General features: G+C 41.6%; 1 protein-coding gene across 1 annotated transcript in view; it reads left to right on the top strand.

Annotated features, from left to right (window-relative positions):
- UNC5D (unc-5 homolog D (C. elegans)) overlaps window positions 1-12,343 on the top strand; it is a 284,709-nt gene that overhangs the window by 208,148 nt on the left and 64,218 nt on the right. The window contains exon 11 of the mRNA XM_010838852.1: window positions 5,608-5,692. Coding sequence (XP_010837154.1) covers window positions 5,608-5,692 — 85 coding nt within the window. The remainder of the gene's footprint in view (window positions 1-5,607; window positions 5,693-12,343) is intronic.

Here is a 12,343-nt window from a genome sequence, read left to right as displayed (position 1 = left end):
CACCCCACCCCTGGCCCACTATCTGAGCAACGAGATTTAGGGAGTACTCTAAATCATCGCTGTTGGCTGAGAGGAAAGGGAAAATGCCAGATCTGCCATTGTTGTTAAAGATCTGGATAGCATTGAGCTGGGACGCGGGCCTTAGCAGATTTCTCTGTAGGGTAGAACAAACCCACCTGAAATATCAAGCATTTTATCTTGTACAGTGAATTCTGTAGTTGGACTAGTCAGACGCTACTGTTCTACTGCCTGACCTTCTAAGTAGATTAGTGACTTGTGCCTGCGTTTGTTCCAAGTTGATGATTGGTTTCCCTATATCCTTTGGTTCATTAAAAACTTAATTTCAAGGAAACAGCCCTCCAATGCAGACCCAATAATGATGTTGTATTCTAAATTTCCAATTCTCTAAATCTTCCTCCATGAGTAGGACGTGGTAAGAATCTTTTCACACATGTAGGATGCCCTCCTCCTGGTGAGATAGGACGGATAGGAGGTCCATGGTAGGGAGCAGGTGGCCGTATTTACCAGGTACCCTTCTTCTTGTTTACTTCCCTGGTGGCTCAGACATCAAGGAGTTTGCCTCCAATGTGGGAGACCCGGGTTCGATCCCCGGATTGGGAAGATCCCCTGGAGGAGGAAATGGTTACCCACTCCAGTATTAGTGCCTGGAAAAATCCCATGGATGGAGGAGACTGGCAGGCGACATTCCATGGGCTCGCGAAGAGTCACACAAGACTGAGCGGCTTCACTTCTTGTTTAGTTGCTGAGTCATGTCCGACTCTTCTGTGACCCCTTAGAAAAAGAATCTGTGATTGGAAACGTAGGATCTAGAAAAGGTAAAGATGCAGAACCTACCCTTTTGAAGAGAAGAGTATGTATACACATCAGAATTATGAGTTTGCGTATTGAGTTCTTGTACCTTTGTATTATTTCCACTTTCCTACCTAGTGGCTGGCACTTAGGTGGCTCTCAGTAGTTGCTGGTTGAATAGACTGGTCCCGTCCTCGTCTGTGTGTGTAGGAAGGGAGTGCCGGGATCCATCCATTTATCACCTATATTTGTTCAATGTTCATCATAGAACGGGAAATGAAATCATGACGACAGACTTTTTTCTTGCTTCCCTTCTGACTTGAGAAGCATTTAGGTTGACAACCCAAAGTTCCAGTAGCGTTATCTATGATTCCCAAACAACTCTGTGAAGGGGCGTTTTCAGAGCTCTGCACGAGAAGCCCTAGACCAGACTGAAGCTGTTCATTGGGAATGAATTTGAGAAAAAAATAAGTGCAGGGAATTGAAACATATGCTCTGTTATTTGCAGAACATAAATGTAAAATATGCCCTGGGGAGCTAAAGTATAAAGAAGAGAGGCTTGGAAATTAAATTGTTCCCATGCTATCCATCCCAAATTACTGTGGGGTGCCTGGCAGTGGTTTGTGAGAAAGGTTGGCAGCAGTCCCCACACTCTAAAAATCATTTATTATGCAAAATAGGAACCAAAAAACTCAGGTGGTTCTGTTGTCCTATCAAATAAAAGGCTGTCAGGATAGGTGGAGTTTGGGGGAGAGTATATCCTTTAATCAGAAATAATGTGTTGAATGACGTGTTGGATACATCTTTAGGGGACCACAAGTGTGAAGAGTTCCTACAGAGCCTTCATTCTTCATAAAATATAACTTGCCACCAGCACCATCAGCTCCCACGACCTCTGGTGTTCGACTATCTTCAGTTTCCACCTACAATTTAGATAATAAGTGGGGGAGGGAAGTATGTTTAAAGGATCATCATACAACTTCTGATTGAAGGAAAGACGGGATCGTTTAAAGCTCCAGTGATCCTACACATTCAGATTGAATTTCGGTGTATTATGAATAATGTTTCAATCTACACACAAGGAATTAAGCTGACTTGAAAGGAATGCGATATGATCTGCTCTGCAAACAGCCCTTCCTCAAAAGTCCATATGCATATTTATTCTGACTGTCAGGCCCTGATGATCTGCAGAAGACTGCATGTCTCAAAGCCTGGCTGTTTTTTATTTTTATTTTTTATTTTATTTTTACTGAAAGTTTTCAATTCTGTTCATTCATTCATATATTCATGATTTATTTTCTGAGAGCTTACTCTCTGCCAGGCATTGGGCCACATGTTACAGATGTAATAAACCCTTCGCTTCAGTTCAGTTCAGTCACTCAGTCGTGTCCGACTCTTTGTGACCCCATGAATCGCAGCACGCCAGGCCTCCCTGTCCATCACCAACTCCTGGAGTTCGCTCAGACTCACATCCATCGAGTCAGTGATGCCATCCAACCATCTCATCCTCTGTCGTCCCCTTCTCCTCCTGCCCCCAATCCCTCCCAGCATCAGAGTCTTTTCCAATGAGTCAACTCTTCGCATGAGGTGGCCAAAGTACTGGAGTTTCAGCTTTAGCATCAAAGAAATCCCAGGGCTGATCTCCTTCAGAATGGACTGGTTGGATCTCCTTGCAGTCCAAGGGACTCTCAAGAGTCTTCTCCAACACCACAGTTCAAAAGCATCAATTCTTCGGCGCTCAGCCTTCTTCACAGTCCAACTCTCACATCCATACATGACCACTGGAAAAATCATAGCCTTGACTAGATGGACCTTTGTTGGCAAAGTAATGTCTCTGCTTTTGAATATGCTATCTAGGTTGGTCATAACTTTCCTTCCAAGGAGTAAACGTCTTTTAATTTCATGGCTGCAGTCACCATCCACAGTGATTTTGGAGTGCTTTTTTTAAAAAAAAAAACACACTGTATGATTTTATTTGAAAATTTAGAAAAGACAAACTAATCAACATGTCAGAAAGCAAATAAATGATCGTCTGGGTTGGTGATCGAACTGACTACTGAAGGGTGCAAGGGGGCTTTCTGCGGCAGTGGAAATATTCTATCTTGACCGTGATGGTAACATGAGCATATGCACTTGCCCCAAAACTCGTTAATTTGTATAACTTAGGCGTGTGAATTATACCTCAATCAGGGAATAGAGAAAAATGTGAAATGGGAGCACAACACAGCTCTTTTGGGTTAATTGCTCAGATGGCATTATTTCTTATGGTGACACTCTGTGCTCTGTCTCTAAATAAGGTCTAAATGTCTCTTATCATCATAGTCTAAAACAGAGGCAACAGAGAGAAGTGTGATGGCAAACTAACAATACAGAATGTCTAGGGTTGACATTTACACACACTGAATATCACACGTATAATTTCTGCTCCCCAGCAGGGAAGGATGTAATGGAGCCCACTTCATTTGGCAGCTACATTTAAGGAAGGATGGGCAATTAAAGGAGAAAACTGATCAGAGGCCACCGAGTATGGCAATTACTGTTCTCCTACTGTTGACATTAGGGTCTGGAATATAAATAGATACCCTAGCTGAAAAGCTGTGAGCAAGATTTAAATGGGCCTCATTTTTAGTGAAAGACACTGATGATAACTAGCGTGTTACTGAATAATGTTCGTAAATGTGAACCACACAACTTGTTTTGCCATGAGTCTTCCATTCCTCGATCCTATAGCAGTGCACAGGAACACGGAAGGATATCAGTAAAGTCTGCCATCTCTAGATGTAAATTTATCAGCAGCAGCCTGAAAGCTTCCTGTGTAATTACATTAGCTCTAATGAAAGGACAAAAGGTGAGTGCTGCATTATTCAAAGGATACCCTGAGATTTTACTTTGTCAAGATCTTAACTGTGTCTCTATTTCATTTCTTTTTATAAGCAAGAAGCTACATTAAAGAGACTCTCTGCCCTCTCTAGACTCTTCCCTTTTGGCCAAACTGAAATAGTGACTTCATAGCATTCAGGAGAAAAGAGAGGAATTTCCCAGAGTGGTATGAGGTGCCTTCCTGTGCCCACCCCACCTGAGTTTTCTTTCAATTTGACATTGATATGAATACAGCTAAGTTATCTTTAGCCTTAATCTTTTCTAGCATCTGTTTGGAAATACGGAGCCAAATAGTAGCTACACAGAATCTTCAGTTCCTAAGCTTATTCACAGGTTTTCCCTCCTTCAGTTCTCTTGATAAAACACACTCCTCCATCAGTCACCTCCCTAAACTGACTTTAAGATGCACCCTTTAGAAGACAGTTACACACCAGGCTCCAGCAAAAATGTTAAATGTCTCACTCATCATCCTAGATACCTTTTCAGGAAATGAGTGGATAGAAAGAAACCAGAGAAATACCTTTTAAATTTTAGAGCTGACTAACTGATACATGAAGAATTGATGCTTTTGAACTGTGGTGTTGGAGAAGACTCTTAAGAGTCTCTTGGGCTGCAAGGAGATCCCACCAGTCCATCCTAAAGGAGACCAGTCCTGGGTGTTCTTTGGAAGGACTGATGTTGAAGCTGAAATTCCAGTACTTTGGCCACCTCATGCGAAGAGTTGACTCATTGGAAGAGACCCTGATGCTGGGAGGGATTGAGGGCAGGAGGAGAAGGGGACGACAGGATGAGATGGCTGGATGGCATCACCGACTAGATGTTACGTGAGTTTGAGTGAACTCTGGGAGTTGGTGATGGGCAGGGAGGCCTGGCGTACTGCGGTTCATGGGGTCGCAAAGAGTCGGACACAACTGAGTGACTGAACTGAACTGAACTGATACACTGAAATTCTTAATCTCAGATACATATGATAGTGCTGGGTGTCAGGATACCTAATCTTATAAGAGAGTTTTTACAATGCCAGGAAGGCTTTAATTTTTGAAATTTCTATTTATTGACGTATAGTTGACTTACAGTGTTCGTGTTAAGTTCTGCTGAATAGCAAAGTGATTCCTTTGTGTCATACACACATGCATTCTTTTTCATTATGGCTTAGCCCAGCATATTGAAGGTAGTTCCCTGTTCTATACAGTAGGACCTTGTTACTTATCCATTCTATATACAGTAGTTTGCATTTGTTAATCCCAAATTGTCCTTCCCTGCCCCATTCCCCCTTAGCAACCGCAAGTCTGTCCTCTATGTCTGTAAGTCTGTCTGTTTTGTGCCATGTATTAGCTCCCACGTATAAGTGATATCATATGTTTCTCTTTCTCTCACTTTTCTTGGTAATCTCTAGATCCATACATATTGCTGCAAATGCCACTATTTCATTTTTTATGGCTAATATTCTAGTGTGTGTATACACACACACACATCTTCTTTATCCATTCATCTATTGATGGGCACTTGGGTTGTTTCCATGTCTTGGCTGTTGTAAATAGTGCTGCTGAGAACATAGGAGTGCAGGTATCTTTTTGAATTACAGTTGTCTCTGGACATATGCCTGGGAGTGAGATTGCTAGATTTTATGATAACTCTTTTTAATTTTCTGAGGCACCTCCATACTATTGTCCATAATAGCTGTACCAATTTACATTAGAAAGACTTTAAGTAAAAATCTGAGTATACACTTGAATGATATGCCCTTCTATATGTCACTGAAGGAAACAATATCTTGTTATTATTTTGCACTTTGTGAAACTCCTATAAATTGCTGTGAGGTGGTCCATCTTTGAGAGCATCTGTAAGTTATTCAGCTGAGGTGCTTCTGGATAACTGGAGAATCTACAAATAACTTCTTGGCTTTTTCTGTTTCAGGGGTGAGTTTACTGATACCACATGGAGCCATCCCAGAGGAGAATTCCTGGGAAATTTACATGTCCATCAACCAAGGTGAACCCAGGTAAGAGACAGAGAAGGATGGCATATTAATGAGATCTTGAGTATGAAGTGGAACTTCTGCAGAAAATCTGAAGTTATGAAGATAATGTGACATAGAGGTATGTGAGTGAGAGTGTAAGCTACTTGGACTGTAAAGAGGAAAAAAGCAATTGCAAACTTGTTGGCTTTCCGTTTGTAGTGCTAACCCAAGTCACCAACATCTAGATAGCAGACACCAAAACCAGTATATCAGTAGCTGTGCTAAGTCACTTCAGTCGTGTCTGACTCTTTTGTGACCCCATGGACTGTAGCCCATCAGGCTCCTCTGTCCATGGGTTCTCCAGGCAAGAATACTGGAGTGGGTTGCTATTCCCTCCTCCCAGGGGATCTTCCCGACCCATGGATCTAACCTGTGTCTCTAAGGTCTCCTGCACTGGCAGGCAGGTTCTTTACCAATAGCACCACCATCAGTAGGGTTTCTTGACAAAGAGTCACTGTCTCACAGAAGCCTCCTCTCAAAAGAAAAACATATCCTCCTGGGGGTACTCTTTGGTTTTTACACATTATGAAAAATTCAGAGAATAACTGCCTTGTGACCTTTTAGTATCAACAGAACACCTGCCCTATAGCCGAGAGACAATTTCTTAAGCAATTTTTCTCAAAGAAAAAAATAGTCTACACTTCAGTAGCTTTCAGATCTGACAAATTTCAGCAGCATTAAATTCAATTACGTGAACAAATACAAATCTTGCCTCATACTTTTTTAATGAAAGTAGCTGGTTATTTTGCTAGTTCAACTATGGCATTTCCAGAAATGTTGCCTTCCTCCACCTAAGATAAACCAAACTCCTCTTTAGAAAGCAATTTCTCTTATCAGCTAGATCTATATACCTCTGGCATTTTCAGTCATAACATCTTGGTTAGTTTAGAATAGATTTTGTTGTTAGCAAAAAAAAAAAAAAAAATACACACACACATGAAAGAAAAACAGAGAAACAGATGGTTTGAACAGACTTTGATAGCTATCTCCACAATAGGATTTGTTTGTACCCAGTGGTTTTCACTTTCTGCTCTATGGGATTTGAGAAAAATGGAAGAAAAGGCTCTGCTAGTTGGCTGTTGGGGAGGAATTGCTTGTAAGCTATGTTGGGCTCTTGTGTTATCTGCTCAGTTCTGTAGACTGATGTCCTTTAGTTGGGCACCTGAAAACATTCCAGTATTGAAGTATCTGCACTTGGCAAAAGGGAAACCAAGAAGCAGAAGTTTTATTCAAAAATCTCAACTAAGCAGACCTAAGAACAGACTTCTCTGGAATAGTCACCTTGTTTTTGTCTCTTTGGATGGATTTATTGAAGCAACTCTACCTGTTCAAAATTGAGGTCATGGTCAATTACACATAAGTGTCTAAATGCATCATCCTTCAAAAATCAGGTTTGAGGCAGAATCCAGGCAATCTTGCCTGAAAATCATGGTCTCTTGCAAACCCTCCTCCACTCTGCATCCTGTTCCCTTTGTGGTAATGAGTCCACAGAGCCTGTGTTCAGCTCTTTCTTCGCAAACCCATCCCTACTTTCTTCTACCACATTATGCGAGAACCAGCCCAGGAGTCTTTCACAAATTCAAAGGCACCTAATGCACAACTCACCCCAGTCCTCACCTCTTAGACCCTTCTTCTTAGGAGGGAAGAGCTAGATTGTGTCCAAAGACATCAAACATGCAAGGACTTAAATACAAAGGCTCAAAAATGGGAGAACTAGCTCTTGGGATATCCTGAAGTGGAAAAAATACATAAAAATTTGCCAGAGCCCAAAGGCTTTGAAAGACAAATTTGGCCTCCTGGGATCACACCCTGCTAAGCTTTGCAAGTTTCAGGTTTATCCGTTTGCTTTATCCATCTGTAGCTAAGGTGTAAGTTCATTGCTGCCTTTCAGGAAGTTGGACAGAAATAGGAACAACGTCCAAAACTTCCCATCTATGAGGTGAGCATGTAACAGAGGATGGAATAAAATTATAGGAAGCACACATTTCCATTTGCCAAAACCTTCCCAGCTGTTCCTGCCTCTCATGGAAATGACTGGTCACTAAACTGCAGCCCACTTACCTTCCTTGGCTGTTCTCGCTCCTTTTTAAGGAGCTCCAAACTACATACTGAAAAATAACACTAAAAATAGTAAATGCCTTTTAGTTACTCTTTTTTTAAAGCTCATGTAAATTTTTTCCATGCTTGCTAGAGGGCTGCTCAGATCTGAGTTCTGCTTTTAATCCTGTGATTAATCAGGAGACCACTGATGTACCTATTTAGTGTCTTCTCTTTTCTTTGTGAGATCACTTGAAAACCCATTTTCATCTTATGCCATCTGTCATTCTGAACTTGAGCTCAGATTAAGACCCATTTCCGCAAAGTTCGTAAAGCTGGAACACCGCTGCTCTGACTTTTAGTTCAGAGGTGTGAGCGTTGGATTTTTCTGACTGCCCATCACTCCATACACAGCAAATTACAGTGGGATCTCCCCAACACCATTTTGATTCTGTGTTTGAAGGCTATTCCCTTCTCCTATTGATGATATATTTCTGTTACTCTTTCCTGAGTTACATCTCTGGTGTAGCAGGGTGATGACTTAGTGGAACTATAACAGATAGCACAGATGCAAATACTTTAGCAGATGCCCAGGGATATAGCTGTGTGGAGTGAACCACAGACTCAGAACAAACCCCTATACTCAGATAGTCTCAGATATACTTAACATTTTGGTAAGTTTCAAGTGAGGTTGTTCTTTGTCTGAAGTGAGGTTGTTCTTTGTCTGAATTGAATGTGCCCTCTCTTTCTTAGAACATCCTTCTTGCATACCTGGGAAATTTCCAAGAGGAGATTGTATTGAATTAGCCAAAAATTTCACTCAGATGTGACAGAAAATCCAAACAAAGTTTCTGACCAACCCAATACTTCCTGTTAGGTAGAATGATGTCACTTTCCTTCCTCAATGTTCCTGCTTTGTCTGTACTCTCAGACTTGAACCACCATCTTAATGAAGCTTTTCTAACCTCTTTTATCAGTCTGGACCTTTGGTTGGTCATAATGCTGCGGAAATAAACTCTGCTGACTTTGTGCGCATATAGGTACACATTAGTTTGCTAGGAGACCTTGCATCCTCGGAAAAGTACTTACCTCTTCTCAGTATAACTTGCAAGGTGCTCTCACATGCATTTAAGTCATTTAATCTCCCCAGTAACAAAAAAAGAGAGAGTTTTGTACAGATTTTGTGATGAGCAAAAAGATATAAAAAATGAAGTTTCCAAGAAAGGAAGCCGCTTTGCAAGGATGTATTACTCACCAGCTGAGCTGGGATTTGACTTCAGGATATCTGACTCCAATTCCATGGATCATGGACTAAAGGATGCCACCTCTCCTTGACATCAGAGACTTTAACAGCTTTCTGACCTTGCGTTACAAGGCTTAGCCCCTGGAATTGCTCTGTAAGAGAAGCAGACAGGATCAAGTTGAACATTCCTTAGACATCTACGGTGGTAAATTGCTGTTGTTACATTATAGCTGAGGGAAGAAAGGCTGGAAACAGGTGTCACATCAGTGCTGAAACTTAGCGGACATGATGTTCAGAGACTTTTGAGCTCGATGGCTAAGAGTGTGAGCTCAGGCATCCGAACCTTGGGTTCAGACTCACTGCTTTTATTCATGAGACCGCAGGTAAGTTAATGAAACTCTTTGTGGGTATAGAGTTGGTACTTAATCTATTAGAGATATTTATAGGATTGTATGATATATACAGTGATACTACAATCTTAAAGATGATAAAATAAGAAATCCTAATTAATACATTGTATTTGATAAAGTATTTTACCTATTAATACTTTAGATAAGTATATGTCCTTTAATCTTCTCATCCATCTGTATGGTAAACAATAATTATTCTTCTAATTTTGTAGATTTGAAAATTAAGACCAAGAAAACTTAGTACATTTGCCTCAGATGGCAGTAGGACTGGGCTCCAAAACAAAAGTTTTTGACTAATAATGTATTTTTAGACTGTGTCCCACTTTAAGGCATATTATTCTTGAGTCTGGTAAGACGTGTTTGATTGAGACACAGAGCTTATGCCTAACCATGGAAATACCATGAAACATACAGAGAGGGGTCCAGATTTGGGAAAGACAATGGTAACGTGATAATTCAATGTGGAATTATGGTGCAATAGAGAATTTCACAGAGAGCAGTGGGAAAATGGAGGAGACCTTAAGTCTATTCTAAGGATGGATTTACAGAGGTGGTAGAAGGGAAGGTGGATAAAAGATCAGTAGCACTTAGCCAGACAAAGAACAGTGTAAGGGTTATAAAACCCAGTGATTTCTAGCTCCAAGATAAATTTCCAGTATTTCTATACAGTAGAAGGTAGGAAGGGGGTGGTTAAGAGTAAATAAATCCAGGCTTTATTATTATTATTCAGGTATAGTTGCTTTACAGTGTTGCTTTCTGCTGTATGAAGAAATGAATCAGCCATATGTATACAACTTCTGGGACCTCCCTCCATCCCCCATCCCACCCCTCTAGGTCATCCGGGAGCACCAAGCTGAGCTCCCTGTGCTACCCAGCGGCTTCCCCCCAGCTATTTTATACAGAGTCATGTAGATCTGTCAGGCCTAATCTCCCAGGTCATTTCACACCTCTTCCCCTCCTACCAGCGTCCACACATCCTTTCTCTACATCTACATCTCTAATCCTGCCCTGCAAATAGTTCACCATTCTTTCTAAATTCCACATATGTGTAAATATATGATATTTCTATGTCTGACTTACTTCATTCTGTGTAACAGTCTCTAGGTCCATCCACATCTCTACAGATGCCCAGTTGGGTTGCTTTTCATGGCTGAGTAATATTCTATTGTATATATATACCTCATCTTCTTTATCCATTTCTCTTTCAGTGGATATCTAGGTTGCTTCCAAGTCCTAGCCATGGTAAATAGTGCTGAAATGAACACTGGGGTGCATGTCTTTGTGAGTTATGGTTTTCTCAGGATATATGCTGGAGAAGGAAATGGCAACCCACTCCAGTATTCTTGCCTGGAGAGTCCCCTGGACAGAGGAGTCTGGAAGGCTATAGTCAATGGGGTCACAAGAGTTGACATGACTTAGTGACTAAACCACCACCACAAGGTGTATGTCCAGTAGTGGAATTGCTGGGTCATATGGTAGTTCTATTGTTTTTTAAGGAACCTCCATACTGTTCAGGTGTATAGCCAAGTAATTCAGTTTTGTTTTGTTTTTTTTTCAGATTCTTATTCCATTATAAGTTACAAGGGTTAGAATGTAATTCCATGTGCTATATAATAAATCCTTGTCATTTATCTATTAATCCCAAGTTCCTAATTTATCTCTCCCCCTAACTTTCCCTTTTGGTAACCATAAATTTGTTTTCTATGTCTGTGAGTCTGTTTCATAGATTATTTTGTATTATTTTAGGTTGCACATATAAGTGATATTTATTTTTATCTGACTTACTTCCCTGGCTCAGTCTCTTGTGGGGTTACTGCTCCTTTCTCCTGGTGCCCACAAGGCTTTGTTTGTGCCCTCCCAGAGTCTGTTTTCCCAGACTTTCCTGTGGAAGTTCTGTAATCAAATCCCACTGGCCTTCAAAGTCAAATTCCCTGGGGTTCTCAGTCCCTTTGCTGGATCCTCAGGTTGGGAAATCTGTTGTGGGCCCTAGAATTTTTGCAACAGTGCGAGAACTTCTTTGGTCTAACCCTCCTCCAGTTTTGTGGGTCATCTGCTCTGTGACTCTATGGTGGGGCTAATGGCAACCTCCTCCAAGAGGACTTACACCACACGCACCTCCCAGGACTGCTGCAGCCAGAGCCCCTGTCCCCACTGCAGGCCGCTGCTGACCCGTGCCTCCGCAGCAGACTCTGAAACACTCACAGGCAGGTCTGGCTCCGTCTCTTGTGGGGTCACTGCTCCTTTCCCTGGGTCCTGGTGTGCACAAGGTTTTGTTTGCACCCTTCAAGCATTTCTGGTGGGTATGAGATTTGATTTTAAATACAGTTGCACCCATCCTACCATCTTGTTGGGGCTTCTCCTTTCCCCTTGGACTTGGGATATCTTTTTTTGGTGGGATCCAACATTCTCCTTTCCATGGTTGTTCAGCAGCTAGTTGCAATTTTGGTCTTCTCACAGGAGATGAGTGCACATCCTACTCCAACATCTTCCCTTCGTATGATCATCTCTAGGTCCATCCATGTGACACATGGTAAGATTTCATTCCTTTTTGCGGCTGAGTAATATTCCATTGTATATATGTGCCACATACTCTCTATCCATCTGTCTGTCGGAGGACACTTAAGTTGCTTCTGTGTCTTGGCTACTGTACATAGTGCTGCTAGGAACACTGGGGAGCAGGTATCAAATCTTGCGCTGCTCCCCCACCCCCCACTTTAAAGTCACTTTGATGCCAAAATATTGCCTTAAGCAGCTTCCTTCCAATTCTACCCCAGGCCTAGGCATAGACAGGATTAGGTTTTATGCACTGCTTCACTCACAAAATAGAGAATGCTTCCTGATGTCACAGGAGCTAGAGTAGCCTCACAGAAAGGCAATGGCATGAACTTGGATCTGCCAGAAGTATTTGCAGGTGAGAGGCCCTTGGGATTCTCCTGACACAAG

Source organism: Bison bison, unplaced genomic scaffold, assembly GCF_000754665.1.
Source record: "Bison bison bison isolate TAMUID 2011002044 unplaced genomic scaffold, Bison_UMD1.0 scf7180017864105, whole genome shotgun sequence".
Lineage (NCBI taxonomy): Eukaryota > Metazoa > Chordata > Mammalia > Artiodactyla > Bovidae > Bison > Bison bison.
This window is presented reverse-complemented; position numbering and strand designations above follow the sequence as displayed.